Here is an 18196-nt window from a genome sequence, read left to right as displayed (position 1 = left end):
GTGTCTTGTAAATTAGCACTTAATGAGCATTTCACTCGGTGTGTATCATCCCAGTGCCTTTCACATCTGTCTGTACCGCTCACACCTATCTATCAACATGAAGTCACGTCTCTCATCTCTCAAGTCCTTTGGCGGCTGATGTGTGATGCCAAACAGAAATTCCGTGGTGGCCACGCTTTTTATGCTGACACATAGTGACATCATGTTATCTGCACATTATTTAAAAATGGGATGCGTTCTAACAGATTAATTTAGCTACATGGGTTGGAGCCATTCTCTGTCCCTTCTATCTTCATCATGTTTTATCACTCAGATCAATTCCCACTTGTCTCTCTCACACTCTCTTCTCATATCTGTCAACCATTCCCTTGTCCCATTTTATGCAATGTTCCTCCCATCAAGAGAATCCACTTCATCTCTCTCATGTCCCGTCCTTGTAAACCATTCCCAGTCATTATGGAGGCAGCTACTCAACTGGGGATTTCATCACATGGCTGAGAGCTCTGCAGAGATGCCAACATCAGGAGATCCCCGTCACAGCAATGAGACACTAACAGACCACAAGACATACTGAACTGCTAGAAAATGAGCCAAAAAGCCCCGAGGACCTTTGTTTGAAGTGTCAGCTCCTCAAACCACACGTAAACACAAAGGTTTCCCAGTAAAGAATGCTCCAGACTGAATAGGACATAAACAAGTGTTCTCCTCCCTTGAATGTTTCCAGACAAATGATGACACATGTGCACATATGTTGTTTTTTAGCATGGTGTACCAAGAATCCTGTACGACAAACAGTCTGAAATATGCAGTCCATCTGAAAAAGTTTGGAAATGTGCCCTTCAAAGTTTAGCAAGGCGGAACAACTATTTAGCAGGATTTTTTAATTGTTTTGTTTTTATACGATTTAACAGGATTGAGTCCTGAAAGAAAATAATAACACAAAAACCCAACAGCTTTAAGCCCCCCAGTGAATAACTGTATTCAGTTTGAGTTTCTACTCAAACATTGCTAGTACCGGGAGAGAAAGGATAACATACATTAAACAATAGCTCTGACTATGGGATGACAACTGGTGAGGCTGAGGTGCATGACAGACGCATCAGTACATTTTGAGAGAGAGAGAGAGAGATTGACCGGTCACTGAAGAACACAACACATGTTGGTACATTTAGGTACTCAGCATGTTTTATACTCTAAACTGAAACTGTCCGTGGTTGAAAGCTGTATCCCTGTCAATTCGGTTGTCATTGCCTCCTCGCTTTAATTTTCTTTTGTGTCCTTTCTTTTGACTCCAGCTGCACTGTCTGTGAAACCAATAACCTTGAGGCGAAAGATAAGCAAGTGCATCCCTGTGTTGTATTCCTCCGTGCAATGATAACTGTGATCTAGATTAGTTCTGGACCCAGCAGCCTTTAGGCTAGTAATAGACCAGTAATGTAAGTGGTATTTATCTGTGCTACCTATGATCTGTCTTGCTTTGATGGGATGGATTGTCCTGACTCTGTAGAGGTGACAAGGTTAAGGATTCTGTACAGCCATTCAAGGAAAGGCACAGATAATGCGCACACACTAACACCCATATACGCTTGAGTTCAGTACAAATGGAAAAGGATCTGTCATAATCCCCGGGGGGAATTGGACGGAAAAGAGACAGCAAGGAAACTACAGGAAGGAAGAGCGATGCCAGAGCAATAAAACACGTATAAAGATGTATCCGATTTTAAATGAATTTTGAAAGACACAATATCATTCCAAAGATTTCTATTTGGAATCCATGAGTCTGCAACTTCGACCCGAGAGCCATAACGTGCCCACGAAAGCAAGACAACACCAGTGATGAGGAAGAGGGAAGGAAACAGAAACTAATTTAAGGAGTAGTTGTCTTAGGTTGTTTTCAATAAAAGTATTCATGAGACTGTGTGTGCGTATGTGTGTGTGTGTGTGAGTAAGGCATCCAGTATAAGTCTCAGAAATTCCGCTTGATCAATAATCTATTAGCAGCAAGGCTTGTCTGCATGGGCAGGTGTAAGTAAATACACACATACACACCTAGACACATGCAGGTGGATAAGGTCAACGTCTGTATACTTACTTTACACATCATGGTATTGTCTCCTACAAAAGGGCCTCCTTACACGCTTGTATAAACTCTCTTTCACACACAGACACACACTTTTCCCGAGTTAACTTATTACTCTTTCACCTCGAGTGTTTGTACCACGGGGGAATTTCTCATGGCAAATGGAGCATTGCAACTTTATCTGCTCCGCCATGCTCTCCTCCTCCGTCCTCTCCACTTATCTTGTCTCTTCTCCTCTCCTCAGCCATGCCACAGGATACAGAAAACGTGGCTCCACAGAGCCAAGTGTTGTCATGAAGTGGCGATTGCCGGTCCTCCGTGTTGATGTGGGAGCTCTGCATGTGTGCGCTGCGATGTGATTTCTGTTTGAACACCGGCTGCATTCTGAGGAGTGAGGATGTTCTGTGTTTCAGTACGATAACCTTGAGCGTGACCTTGTATGTGCTCTGAAGGCTGGTGGGGTGCACTATGTTGTGTTTGAGTGTACATGCCTGTATTTGTACATCATGTTTATTTCTGCTGGTCCTTCAGTGCAGGATCCTGATTCAGCACTCCATTGATCTCACGTCGGCTCCATACAAGCTTAAAGCCGACATAGACCCATGAGTCCGGATTTATATTTTAATAATAATGACGTTACTGAATATGTTTGGATATATTCTATGTGTGTTGGTCTCAGTGGAGAGAGCCACTGCCTGACAGCAAGAAAGTGCTCAAGTCAGTTAGTCAATGTCAGCTGGATGCTTTCTGCGTGAAGTGTGCACACTTCCCCTGTGTCTTTTTTTTATTTTTTACTGGTTGCGGAATTGCCCATTTGAAAATGTGAATGTGTTGTACTTCAACTCTGTCATGAACTGGCATCCTTTAACCCCACCTGCCATCCCTTAAAGAATAAGACAAGTTAGAGCATGAATGAATGAATGGGTCCTTTTTTTACGGTATGCTTGGCTTCGGAAAATTGTATGTTAAATATATTTTTACATATTTATATATCATCCAAATAGTTTTATACGCTGCTCTTTGTTTGAATTTCAATTAGTAACTAAAAATGGGAGACTGGAGTTTAGAGATTGCTTCACGAGTAGCCAGTTAAGAAGTTATTTTTAAGCCTCTTTGCTCTCCACACGGATTGTTTACCTGCCTGTAACCAACGCACGCTAAACATGATTGGTCAGTACCACACAGAATACAAACCAGAAAGCTTCCGATACCAACACATTCAATCTGTTTAGAAATAAGTATAGAGCTAAATGAGTCAGAGACTGCCAGACAATTTACAAAGAAAGAACAAAAAGCGACTAATGTTGCGTCATGCCGTCTCTAGCCTCCACAGAGTTTCTGTTCATGCCTTCACGCCAGCGGCAGCTGGTCCAATCTCCTGAACGTAGCACCTCAAGCAAGTCTTCGCAGTTGAATCATCAGAATGTGGGTAGTCAAAAGTCACAAAACATAAGTGAAGAATGAATATGCTAATACAGACAATTTCGCACAAATGTCTTATAGGATAAAAAGATGAAGTGATGACAAGTTGCCCAGACATTGACCACAAGACGGTCATTCTATTATGTCTATGAGGCAGCTGTCTCTAATTTGGCCTCGGCTGCTGGTGATTGGCAATCAGTCAGCAGCCGAGGCCGCCCTCATAAAAGCTCCCAGTTGAGGGTGGCGCAGGGAGAAGTGAGCAGAGGCGCAGTGTTGCGGTCTGCTGTGCGTTGTGTGCTGACAAATAAAATATGTCGTTCAACGAAACCGGCTGATCTTTGGAGCTTTTGGGGGAAACCCACGGGTAGCGGCGTGCGACCTGCTACAGTCTACTTTTTATTTTATTTAACTGAGATTGAGCTCAGCCTCTGCAAAAATATTCACAATAAATATTTGACTAATGCCTCAGCAGGACTAACGGTATCCTCAGATTGTATGCTTAAGACCATTGTATGAAAATGCTTTCCTCAGCCCTTATCTGAGATGTTATGTAAAAATCGGTAGCAAGGTATTATTTGTAAAACATTACTTGCAGGATTGTTTTTTTGTTGCAAATCTCTGGAATAATAAATGCACAGGTAGCAACTCTAAGCACTTGTTCCAGAGGCCACAGTGAAATGCATTTAAATAATCTCATTGTTATTATGTTTAGATTGTTTTCATAAATCCTTCACATGTTGGAATACACAAGTCAAATCATTCTGTGGGATCAGCCGGCTTCTGGCTACCACGCACACATTGCAGATTTAGAGGCCAGCTGATGCACTGAGGAAAGGTATACATATGTTCTGAATATATTTTGCAAGGCAAACTGAATTATGAATAGTTATAAACTTTGGACATCAATAACATCCCATTTGTGGAGCAATGTAACAAAGGTGGTTCGTCTAACGTGACTCTCATCCAGTATTCCTTTCCAGATGGCATCTTTTTCTCTTGAGCTGTGACTTTGTTGCTCCCTGATGCATCATACATTATCGTGGAGAAGCAGGAAGTGGAGGGCTGATGTAGTGGCTTCTGTTTATAGATTTATTTGGTGTGTCTATCTCTAAAACAAATGTTGTGCGCTTTACCCTCCTCTCCCTTGCATCTCTATCTTGCTCCCCCTCCTTTTTCCCACTCTCCTCGTTTCAAGATGTATCACTGTGCAACCCTGAAGCCGGGAGGTCCCTTCTTTACCTCTGCTTCTCTTTCACTCCCTCCAACTCTTCTCTTTCTGAAGCCCTATTCCTCCCCTCTCTGTTTGTTTACTCCAAGCCCACCAAACCACCTCTCTCAACCTTTCTACCTGCCTGTAAGTAGTTCTACCTTTCCCCCTTTAGTAAAGAACAAACCTGTCTGCGGTCTGGCAGAAAGAGCAATGGGGCTTGGCAGCACAGTGGAGCCTTTAACCCCGGAAAATGCTCCTAGAACTCCCATTAAATAGATTTGAACACTCTGTAAACTTTTCAGGAATAGCAACAAAAGCAATTTAAACGACTTATAGATGCCTCTGTGCCAGTGATAGCAATGACCAGATGCATTATCCTTCCAGTCCAATACAGCTTTCAAACTTTATTGTAATAACATTGTCATAATAGGATACTATTATGACAATAAATGTATACACCTATTTATGACAATGTAATAACAGTATCTAATAGGATAATATTATGACCATAAATGTATACTACTATTATGAAAAGGTTATAACATTCTCTAATAGGATAATATTATGACAATAAATGTATATACTTGTTATGACAATGTAATAACATTGTCTAATAGGATAATAGCATGACAATACATGTATACAACTATTATGACAATGTTATAACATTGTCTAAAAGGATAATAGTATGACAATAAATGTATACACCTATTATGACAATGTAATAACATTTTCTAATAGGATAATAGTATGACAATACATGTATACACTTATTATGACAATGTAATATCATTGTGGATAATATGGTGTCAAGAAAATGTGCCCCCTGGGGATGGATGAAGTAAACATCTAATCTAATGTGATGGTGTTTTGGACAGATATGGATGCAAACTGCTATATGAGAAGAGGCACGTATATGGGCATGCAACCGCCAGGTGGTAATTCAAGTTTTCTAAGTAATATATGCATAATATCATGTTTTTGCAGGATTTTACAATACCACAGTTACACTCAATGAATCTTCAGCTGAGTCGTGAAGAGATCATCCGGTATGTGCAAAAAGACAGCACATTCTTCCCCATCTAGCTGGAGAGCTGGATTAATGCTTTCAATCGTTTTCTGTTTGTGTCTGGAGACTTGCAAATAGCAAACACCTGCGCTTGTTGTGGTTATATAGAAGCTTACCCTGCTGTATATGTAAATATAAAAAGCACCAGTGTGTCACGCTGCACACATAAACAAGCAAATGAATGCTTGCTTGGAGATAGCTTTTTACCTTCTTTTTTTTTTTTACTCAAACAAACTATGTCCAAAAGCAGGATGCTCACATAGCACAGTATCAATTCCTTGCTGACATGATGTATTCGCTAAATATTTGTTTGTAATATACAGGGCTGGCTTTCCACTGAATCTTTCTTTCAGGGGCAACATGTTGTTGTACCTCATGCAGAGCACAGTTGGAGGTATCCATTAGATGTTAGATACTTGTGCCGCTGCGTATAATTGACATATGTGTCAGTGTGAGTATGGATATGCTTTAAGACCCCTGTCACACCTCTCATTATCTGAGATGGTCAGAGCTTTAGAAGGACAAATCCTAAGCTTGTATCTGTTAAACGTGCTCGCGATTCAATCACCGGGAGATGGAAAGAAAAGCGACACTGTTTACTCTTTGGTGTGGGGGAGAGGAGGGGGGTTAAGTGTGGGTTTGCTCAACCTTTATCTATTGAGGGAAAAAAACGTGCTTTTAAGGACAGAAGTGCATAAAACTGCCTAAAACACGTCGGCGAAGCACAGGTGCAGCGCTTCAAAGCGCCCCAACCCAATCAAGTGTACAAAGCTCGGATAGTGGTCGGTATAAGACACTCGGACTTTAAAACTAATTTATGACAAACTCCGCGACGGGGAACGACCGTTACAAGCCCCTCTCTCGGTCTCTAAACCAACCACGGTCTCCCAGTTAATATAGATCTCTCCCAGGACAAATGCCAGTGTGTGTGAATAATCACTATGTGCCCAAAGGTCAGTAGGTGTAGCCGTGCGGACGTAGCTCAGACTCACCTCGGGGGCTGCACGGGCTGGTCTTGGATCCCTCTCGGCCTCTCAGATGGATAGGAAAGGCGTCAAAAAAGATGATCAAATAAGACGCTTAACAGCCGATTATAAAGTTTAAAAACTGCAAGGCAGCGACTATTTTATTGAAACAAAGAAGAAAAATTTAAGAAAAAGGTTAACCGGATAACACGGTCTAACACTCTTCTAAAAAACCAACTCCGATGCTCTGGAAGAAGGTCTAAACTTTTCTGATCTCCAGTCTTATACCCTCGGCTCACCGTTCCCTCTCTCAGGACACACGTGACCCTCGCAGAACCGGTGGGGATCCCCCTCCTCTTCTTCCTCGTCCCGTGAGGAAGGGAGAGCCCCGGTGCTCTCCATCAAAGAGAGATAACTGGTTTTCAGCTAATTTACGTGATGTCCGGTTAAATCCTTGACCCCTCTATTCGTGTTCCTTATCATCACCCAGACTTAGGGGAAGAACCTTTCACGGACCCTTTCACACAGGATTTTGAGATAAGACGTGTTAGTAAACCTTCCGTGGTGATACAAAATATATCGGATACATACATCACATCATAGCGTAAAAGAAAGTCACTATACAAGCATGTTAACACACATTAATATCTGCTTACGTTTATGGAGTCCGCAGTAATATCACATTTTAGTTCCAGATAGTTGGGCTATGAAACCTGGAAGCACAATTCAAAGAGATTTGAATTGGATAACAAAGGAAGTGGGATGCATACATCCTGGGTGTGTCTGTGGCACCGGGTCGGTTCATACAGAGGGTTGATGTCATAAAACCCTCAGATAGCAGGCCAGGAACCCTTTTCCTTTGATAGAGGTCCCTAACTCACCCCCACATTCTCTCTTTTCGACATTGAACCAACTCCCTCCGTCTCCGCTGGCTTGATGGATGGCACTGGTGTCTCCGTGGGTCTGCTTAAACCATTTAAGCTACGTCTGTAACTAATTCTATGGTCTCGCACTTCACACTTTGGGCCTCAGGATCTCCACGCTGGACTTTTGCCTTACGAAAAATTCACATTAATTTGCCATTCTTCCAACAATCAAGCCGACGAGAAAATATCCCAATCATCAGTTTCGGTTGCCAAAAATGCTTATTAATCAAAAAGAATAAAAAATGATTGCCCCAACTAACTGAAACTTGTTGAATCAGCAAGAGGAGCTACATATACAATACTGCCACATCAGTGCAACAATGAGTTGTGTCTGTGTTTTACTAGATATCAAATTGCATGTTTCCTTCAGACATGTTAATTTAATATGTCATTAGTATTGTATTGTGTATTGTGTATGCATATATGTTGTATAGATACATATATATTTTATTTTACTTTGTATACTTCTTGTATACATCTTTATCTTTCATCCCTGTTTTTTATATTTTATTTTTTATTCTTGTGTGTTTAGTTTATTGGTGCTGCTACTGTTACGACAAATTTCCCCTTGGGGATTAATAAAGTACATATCTATCTATCTATGTTCTCTTTCAAATTTTTTTTCTGGGATCAGACCTCAGCAGAGCCCGCAACGCACTCGTTCACTAGTTAATTACAAAGACAACATCACGGTTTAGGAAACATTTCTGCAGTGCTACACTGGCCTCGTTTTGTTTTCGGTCTTTGTTTAGATGTAGGATTTTGATTGCTTAGTAAAGATGCATATATCGACTTTTTGTTCTGAGCCATAGCTGACCCTCATTAACCAATCATTAACCGTTAACCGCAAGGTTAGTGCCTCGCACTCGGGGGTGCAGGGGTTGAAGTGCCTAACAAGCCGCCCAGCTGCAACGATAACCCAATGCACTAACAGATTGAATCCATAATTTGCAGGCAGCTGCAGTGTGTGTGCGCCAAACAGGCGACTGAGTCCGCGGTTCACACGTCGGGGAGAATAAGCAGCCATGATGCTTCATGGACTTTCCCAGCGAGTCTCCAACGACCGTGCCGCAGTACCGCTCTCTGTACCGAGACACTAATTAAACCAATGGGAGGAAAAACTATAAAGAGAACATGTTTTGATGGGAAACTGTGTTGTGCGAAGCAAGGTGTGTGTGGTCAAAATGTATGCTCGCATGAACGGGAGCAGACACTGCGGGAAGGAACTGGATGAGGAAAACAGTCAAGGCTATAAGGCTCTAAATCACCCAGCCCAATGAACCGAATAGAGTTCATAGAATAATACACGACCAGAACCACTTAAAAGATACATAAAAAGTAGATGATGGGGAGCCAAAACCTCACCCCGGAGGTACACGGGCCCCAATCGTAGCGATTTCAGCTGTCAAGTCTCCAACAACTCATCCGGAGCCACGCGCCTTTCTCCCCAAGGTTTCCTGAGGCTGCCTTGAAACGAGCCAATGAGAGCCAAAGTAGTTTTTCAAAAAGAGAAATTAATTCAATTTTAGACAACCTTGAATACAGAAACGTGTAACAATTGTACCATGGCACAGTTTTGATCAACGTTGACTCTCATGTTTGTATGTATTAATTGCATGTTATAATTTGTCAGCTCCATGTAACTCCATCTCAAATGACTTTGTAAAGAAACCAATATACTTGGTATTAAGCAATTAAATCAAGCCGTACAATGACAATGGCGATTATTGTTTGACAAAGAGGTCTAAAATGATTGCTGTAATCCAAAGAAAGCCCTGATCTTCGATGTTATGCTTGGTCCTTAAAGTGTTGCACTACCCACATGTTCACACACACACACACACACACACACACACCTAGGACATGACCTAACCGGCTCAGTCTCATGCCGTCTGATTTAAATGGATGTATCTGATCTCCAAACTGTTAACCCTCCTGTTACCTTAGGGTCAATTTGACCCCATTCAATGTTTAACCCTCCTGTTACCTTTATATTTACTGACATGTTTTACCCTCGGGGTTAATTTGACCCCAGCAATTAAAACCTCCAGAAAATTATTAGAATTCATATTGTTTCCCAAGTTTAAGTGTGAGGTACTTTATGTTTGTTTGTTGACTACCTAAATAGCCCTTTAAATATATAAAAAAGTTGATATTTCTTATATGTTTGACACAGTGAAAAACAGCCTGCACTCAAAGAAACGATTCAAGCCCTTCTTAGAGGTGACACATTTAAATATTGTTTGATACATTTAAATAAATCAATTACAAAACGAAGATATTTATAATGAATGGGTGTAACACAAAATGTAGGAATACTTTCATTTATTAGATTTATTTAGGTTACACTCACAAAAACGATTCAAGCCCTTCTTCGAGGTGACAAATTTAAATATTGTTTGATACATTTAAATAAATCAATTACAAAAATAGATATTTATATTTAATGGGTGTAACACAAAATGTATGAATACTTTCATTTATTAGATTTATTTAGGTTAGATGGTGTGCATATCAACTCAAAATAAATGTGTTTCATTGGGGACTACCCTTTGCGCATGCGCCTTCTGAAAATCCGTTGTTTACATGAGGTGAAGACACTTTCAGGGCTGTACGGTGGTGTAGTGGCTAGCGCTGTCGCCTCACAGCCAGAGGGCCGTGGGTTCAATTCCCGGTCGGGGCGTTCCTTCTGTGTGGGTTTTGCATATTTTTTTAGTTAGTTAGTTTATATTTTGAGTTGGACAAACACAAATTAATTTAATTTAATGAATATCGTTATTTTATTTTAGATGTATTTGATACAAATGAGTTGGACTAACTTAATTACATTTTATTGCACTGATGTGCTAAATTTGAGTTGGAGTTGCATATAATTATTGGATGGAAAACCTGCCAACAATTTAATTGAGTTCATCCAATGAGTCATTTCTTTGAGTGTGGGGTCAAATTGACCCGAAAGAACACCGACATTAAACATTGAATGGGGTCAAATTGACCCTAAGGTAACAGGAGGGTTAAACATTGAATGGGGTCAAATTGACCCTAAGGTAACAGGAGGGTTAAGACAAGTCATGTACAGGACATGGATTTTAAATAGATGACAAGGCTCCTGAGAGCTCATAAAGACTCTTGAACATATTAAATCCAAGTACTAAGAGAGATAGATGATAAGCAAACCCTGCTCTATCGTCTGTTGTTACATGGCCGTGGGGACTGAAAACAACAAATTAGCACAGCACACCAACAAACACATCACTTATTTAACAGTCCTTGCTAATTCGCTAAATTAAAGTTGAAGAATGTAGGGCCGCCGCTGGCACTTGGTATTCTGTTTTAGTCCAGGCTATAAATTATATAAACTGCCTTTACTGACATATTTCTACAGCTTTCCCTGTCGGCCTTATCACCCCCACTCTGTGACTCGTTCACCACTTTTCTGTTCACTTCTCGTCACTGTCGTTCACTCATCTGTGTATCGCCATTGTTCTTTACAGCTCCTCCAGAGTACCAGACAAATATCTACAGTGGTGTGACTGAAAACAGTTATTGTGTTCAAAAACGTTAATACTTTTTTTCTTTTCTTGCTGTTTTCACTCAGATTAAAGTAATGTGGCTGTAATTAAAGAATCTCCATTTCAGGGAAGATTTGGAAAGACAGGTTGTCTATAACGTGATTTCAAATATACTCCAATAATTGCTTTTAGTTTGGGAGGAGATGTTTTTCAGTGACATATTTCATTTCGATCTGAATCCGACCGAGTGGCTGGCTTTTTCAGTCAAAAAACAGAGCGCTGAAAGCTTTCTGCTAAATTGACAGCTGAGAGTATCTCCTGCCTCTTAGATAGTGACTCTTAGTCAGTGAGACATGCAATCACAGACATGCAATCACAGACATGCAATCACAGACATGCAATCAGGTGAGCTAAAAGCAGTTATTAGGCTAATGGAAAAGGAATCAACTAAATGTATCTTGTATGACGCTTGAGTACATTGCTGTTGAGATGAGTAGACCGACCGACAGACAGACATGACAGACAGACATGAACAGACATGACTGACAGACTGACTGACTGACAGACATGACATACCCTCGGACCGACAGGCCGACATGACAGGCAGTTAGGGGACATCTAGTGAGACAGGTGAGCTGAAGGCTGTTATTAGGACCTATACTGTATCGGTACTGGAGGCTGGGGGCTGTGATGATGAGCTACCAGTTCACAGCTTATTGTTACCTGGCTAATTACACTGGCTACCACAGGCTGGCAGCCTTCTCTGCCTGTATTTAGAATCAAAGTGAAATAAAACTGAACTGAATTAATGGCACCGTGGTGTGCATTGTGTCGACTCACAGGAGAGCGCGTGGCGCGTGTGTATTTATTTGTGCCTGTCTGCACATTGTACACGTTGAGGGGAGATTTATGAGCGAGACTCTAAAAACAAAATCCTCAGGGACGGTGGAGAGAGGGAGAGGGAGAAAAACGGAGAAGTGAACTGAGCACAAAGTAAACATCACAGATGATGCATGGCACATGCAAGGGAGACTCCCCTGCATGTGCTCAGCAAGCCGTGTTTTGACTTTTTTTTAAACAGTATCCAATTGTCCATCAAGTACCGCCGCTCTCACTGTATGCATCCCATATATCAAAGGATTATAATTTCTATTTTCATTTTTCCATATGCACTTTAGAAAGATGCACTTTTGAAAAATGCACTTTTTGAAAAATGCACTTTTGAAAAATGCTCTTTTTGAAAGATGCACTTTTTGAAGAATGGACCTTAGACTTTTGAAAAATGCACTTTTTGAAAAATGCACTTTTGAAAAATGCTCTTTTTGAAGAATGGACCTTAGACTTTTGAAAAATGCACATTTTGAAAAATGCACTTTTGAAAAATGCACCTTTTGAAAAAAAAAACATTTCTGTAATGGTGCAACAACAAAAAAGTACAAGAACTTACACACTTGGAAATCATTCCATCACCATTCTGAGATCAAACAATGTTAAAGCCTGTGGGTCATCTGCTAGATTTGTGCCTAGAAGATATGAAACGATTACAGTATCATCCTGCAAAGGAAAAATAAACCTTTTTCAGTATAACTCCAAAAGGATGAACTTCAAACCAATATTAAAATGAGAACACATCAAACCAACATTAAACATTATGCAAACCCCACTGAAGATCAGAGCTGTGATGGCAAGAAATGAACCTTTAATGTTACAGATATATGAATAGGTATTCATATATAACGCCTGTTGTGGGTACGGCCCATCCGTTAAATTGTCCTGAAATAGTGCCGCACTGTAGCACCCATCAAATTTGTGCACGGTGCCTTTTTAATGATTTAGAGTATGTGTTACTTAATAGAGAAGACTGATCTTTTGAATGATGGATTTAGACCCAAGTTATTAACAATATTGCCTGAAAGGATTTTTTTTTACGGCAACGCAGACAAGCACACACACATTGTCCACCGTTCAAGGGTTTAGTATGATGACATCACAAAGTCTACTTTGAATTGTTGTATTGTTGTAGTATTGCCGTTATTGTTAAATGCTCCAACTTTTCACTTCGACGACACCGGTCCGATTGTTTGTCTTGCTTGATAAACAGACATTAGCAACTATTTAATATGCAGCAATTATTTACAGCCCGTATTCACATGCATTTGCATATGAGTGCTTCATCTAATGAGATTTCCCAACTATATGGTTGCATTTCTAAATGGCCGCTCTAAATGAATGGAATCAGGCCTGTTCATGCACGCTGCCCATTGAGCTGGAATGAGTCGGAACACATTACATCTGCCATGCTTTACAAAGTGCCCATCGCTTTTAACAGAGTGGAAAGATAATATAGTGAAGCCTATCACACGCCCCGCTGACAAAGATTCATCCAGCATACATGGGCGCGGAAGCAGATGAGGGAGGTGCTGCACAATAAACCGTATCGAGCGCACATTTGTTGTTCGGCAAGTTTGTTACCTGACTGTGTGTGAGTGGTGTGTGCATGTGCACATGCACTGCGATGTGTATACTCATTAGGATGTTAGTGTGTTTGTGTGTAAGTGTGTTTTTCACATCTGGAATGAGCGTATCACAGGCACACAAGACTCAAGTTATGTGTATGCTTTTGTTATATGTTTCCTGTGTGTGAGTGTCCCTGCACCGCGTAAAGGTAGACCACAAAATGAGAGAGAGATAGAGAGAGAGAGAGAGAGAGGATTTTTCCATTTCAACGGATCAACGACTTTCCAATTTTAACACAATTCTCATTTGGAATTCAGACCGGAATGCAGCAAGATATTAATTTTGGGAAATCAACAGAGAAATTGGGTCACCTGTGAGCCATTCATTTCACGCCGAGAAAACAAATAAGCAATTTAGAAGCGGGAGTACGAGAAAGCAAAGAGAATAAAAAGAAGATGATGTAAGTGTAGTAATATATATATAAAATATAATATAATGAAAGAAGGGGAAAAAAGTTGGTTCAGATTGTGAGTCGGACGATTGTACGCACTGGTAGATGGTGAGGGACAGAGAGAGAGAGAGACAGAGAGAGACAATGAAAGACAATGAAAATGGCAGACGTGGGCTTAGCATTCATTGTAACACACGCCCACTGAACGTAAACCGATGTGGGCAACATGTGGCAGAGGTCAGAGACAAGGTCACACTTGCATTTAGCTCACTAATGTTGAGAATAATCAATACACACACACACACATACACTCAGACACACAACTTGAAACATGCAAACACACTCACAGACAGGATGCTGTCTTGACTAGATTATTCAAATTAGATGCAGAGTATGTCAGGCAGGCAGAAGAGTGAAGTGTGAACTGTGAAGGTTGATACAGACTCGGGCAGCATTGTTTATAGAGGCCAATGCCCTATTGATGAGGAAGGGGCTACAGGGGGGTACAGCAAGCAGAGAGAACACATGTGTGTGTGTGTACGGAGACTGAAAGTGGATCATTTGTTTGTGAGAGTGTAAGAAATGTACTGCTCACTGTTGTCTTAATCATCTTGAACCCCCTTCTTCTCTCCGTAGGACAGCCCATTGATCCTCCAGTCAGACAGAAATGTGACCATCAATGCGAGGAACGATCAGGGACAACTGACCGGTCAGCTCACCGTGGGTAAGACAGACACACGTACAAACACATGTCCAGACACACGACATCGGCAGTAACCGTTTTCTTTATAAACAACTTCGAAACCACATCAATTCTCTCAGACAGACAGTTACATTGCTTTGTTTGTGCTTGAATTCCTAAATGCATTTTACCTCCATCTCTTTACCAAACTAAATGCTGTATGTTTCCATTAGAGTATCTCACTGAGGCTGACAGCCGTGTGCTTTTCTCAACTAAATCATTTTTCCAAGCTCTCATTGGTTTAGTAAGGGGCCAGTAACGTATAACACATGTATCATGACATGTTGTTATTGAGTTCGATAACTAGAAACATTTGATTTGGAAGATAAATGAAAATATGTTTATCTAATCAGATGAAAAACTCCAATGTTTATTTACAATTGGAATACTTTGTGGGCTTTATGAATCACTCTGGCAAAGTTCTGGAGTTTCAATTTAAAGTTTAAAATTTAAAATACTTTTGTGCTGACTCATGGACATTAAACCTATCACTGCACACTGGTAGCATAACACTGATATGAGCAAAGCGTTTACTGATCACCGCCAAGTGGAAACATACTGTGAGTAGGCAGAGACATTTTCTTTGACAGACAATTGTTGTGGAAAAACTATTGCGCTATGGAGTCCATTGTACTTCATCCAAAGTTGCTCAATGGGACAAGTGAGGGTTGAGGGATTTTGTTGTTGGCTGACGAAGCCGTTATCAGAAACAAGAGGAAGACCTCATTTCAGTTATTAAGTGGTCATTCAGGCGCATAACAATCAAGCATAGGGCCAACACCAACAATCTGTGACATGAACAGAATCATTTTTAATGCAGATCTCACAACAAATATAAAAGACAAAAATCCCGTTTGATAATAAAACTATGAACGATTTAGATGTAGATGACATTCTGATACAAATGCTCTAAAGAATAATAGAAGGGTACATATGTAAGGAGTGTGTGTAGTAAAGACTGGGCATTGGCATGTGAGGGCCTCTAAGTGAGGAGAGGTGTACAGACAAAGGATTAGTGGCAGAGGACCAGGACTATGATGCCAATGGTTTGAGTTCAGACCAAGTTCAAAATAAAAGGGAGTTAACGGTGAACCTTTGTTTGGATTTAGTATTGTCCCTTTTGAAAAAAATTGTATTACAAGTTCAGGAGCCTCCGAGCCTCCTCAGGGTTACGCTTTTTTTTCAAGCTTTCAGTTGTGACAGGATGGACCTCATAGTAGCCACACAGATATGCCTGTCACTCCCTCAGAAGATGACTGTAAGTCATTCATGTCTTGGCTGTAGAGATTTTGGGAAATGTGCATGTTGCACAAAGGATTCACATTGGTTTGTGATTTAGGACATGCACACACGTGCCACATGGGAGGAACATGAACAGAGTGCTTTTATCAGAATCAGAAGAACAAACGTTTACCAATATATTTTAGTTATTTTAGATTTCGCTTTGATGTTTGGTGGATCCAATAAATGAAATGAGAATGAAGTGAAACTAAGCGATTGTCACAGAGTACAAAGCTACAAAAGCGTCTCATTGTTCACTTTCAAATATGCTGAATTAAATACGACCTCCCACTAACAATGTCTCATATCACTCTTTGTTGTTATGGTTTATGATCTGATCATAAGAATATTCAATATTAGTTTATAATAGTTTTATTAAACACCTTACTTAGATAATCTGCGCTTGTCGGTCATGATCTTTTGGCCGAATGGCGCGTCACTTTAAATGTTTCCGCTGCAAGGAATTGTGGGGCGGCATTATCTCCATTCCTTTCATAAAGGAAGGTCAAGTGTTTCCTGTGCTAAAGGAGCCAAGTAAGGAAGCATTGAAGCTCCTTTCCTTTGCATTTAGAGAATTGGACCAGCACTTATTATGGCGGCCACTTAGTATTTTGTTAGAAACCTTCGTAACCATGAAGGACGATTCAACCGCAGCCTCTATAGGACTTCTCATTAGCTCTTTCATACTACACACACTTTCACTTGGTGATGTAAGTTATTATAAAACATTTACTTTTTAAAAGCCAATCCGAATCGTTTGTGAATTCCTGCTCTTCAACTCCTTTTCTACTCTTTCTCGTAGTTGCTTGTCACATAACTACCCGGAGCTCTAGTTAGCCCATGTCATGAGGTATTTGTAGACCGTCATCATGTTTTGTGTCACTGTTGTCTTTTCAATCACTTCCCCCTCCCTTGTGTCAGGTTTATCCTCTACAAATAAACCGCGTGGTTAGTTCTCCTTCTCCTTTGTTTTGGGGGAAACTGTCGTGCGGATTTGGCTGCTTATTGACGCCGCCAGAAACACTTTCAGAAGTGATTTATAGAGCCATAAAACGTTGCCAGTGCTTGACTGGCTTTTGGAATGTGTGCTTGCATTTGGAAATTAAGCACAACATGCATCAAATAACCTCTCATCGTATTCCAGTCAGTGAACATATTTGCATATTTAAAATTAATTATCTGATGCCCACCTGACTCGTTGAATTGTTACAGAACTAAAAGACTTTGAATCAACTGGTCGAAGGCTCCCCCCCCCCACACACACACACACACTGGCTCACTTGTTTGATGTGAACGCGGCATGAAGATATTCATCACCTGTAGCCTGGCCGAGCACTTCAATGGCCGTTCCACACACTCATATATTCCCGTGCCGACACGTCTAAAGTTTGAAATCCTTGACAGCTCACCTCCCGCTGTTAAAACTCCCCGAAGCCGCTTTCCTCGCCAAGAGAAGCACTTTAATGCTCATGTGTGTCTGAGTGAGTGTGTGTCTGCGTGCCTGTCTGGCCGTCAGCAGAATAAGTTGGGTTTAAACCTAGACAGCCTAATTTATACTACTGTGAAGAAGCTTGCGCAGAGCTCCCCACAGAGAGAGACGGTTTGTCGAGCTCCACGTTCAGAGTCGAGAGATGGGATTTCCTGACACATCCCTCTCATCCTGTTACAACAACAACAACCGCTGAATTAATTCTCAGCACAGCATACCTTTTCTTTCTTTTTTCAACCGTGGCATTGTGTTGGTACAAACTTATATCAAACCATTGAGTCAACTGTGAACTGTCTGAGATTTAAAAAATCAGCAGGTTTGAATAGAGAATAAATGGCTTGCTACTTCACAATCCACCGCGGCGGTGCTATGTATGCCTGGCATGCACCTGCCGGTACAGAATGCATAGGCGCAGAGCAGAGGTATAAATCAGGCTGCTGAAGGTGACATGAGATGTGTTGTGTGTGTGTGTGTGTGTGACCTCTGTTCTGCACACTCAAAGAAATGACTCATTGGATGAACTCAATTAAATTGTTGGCAGGTTTTCCATCCAATAATTATATGCAACTCCAACTCAAATTTAGCACATCAG

At 40.9% G+C, this 18196-nt stretch overlaps 1 protein-coding gene across 1 annotated transcript in view; it reads left to right on the top strand.

Annotated features, from left to right (window-relative positions):
- Positions 1-18196, top strand: part of LOC130190455 (zeta-sarcoglycan) — a 153722-nt gene that overhangs the window by 65437 nt on the left and 70089 nt on the right. Inside the window, exon 3 of the mRNA XM_056409879.1 lies at positions 14729-14816. Coding sequence (XP_056265854.1) covers positions 14729-14816 — 88 coding nt within the window. The remainder of the gene's footprint in view (positions 1-14728; positions 14817-18196) is intronic.

The sequence above is a fragment of the Pseudoliparis swirei genome, chromosome 24, assembly GCF_029220125.1.
Source record: "Pseudoliparis swirei isolate HS2019 ecotype Mariana Trench chromosome 24, NWPU_hadal_v1, whole genome shotgun sequence".
Lineage (NCBI taxonomy): Eukaryota > Metazoa > Chordata > Actinopteri > Perciformes > Liparidae > Pseudoliparis > Pseudoliparis swirei.
The sequence above is the reverse complement of the archived record's forward strand: the minus strand, read 5'-3'. Positions and strand labels throughout refer to the sequence as shown.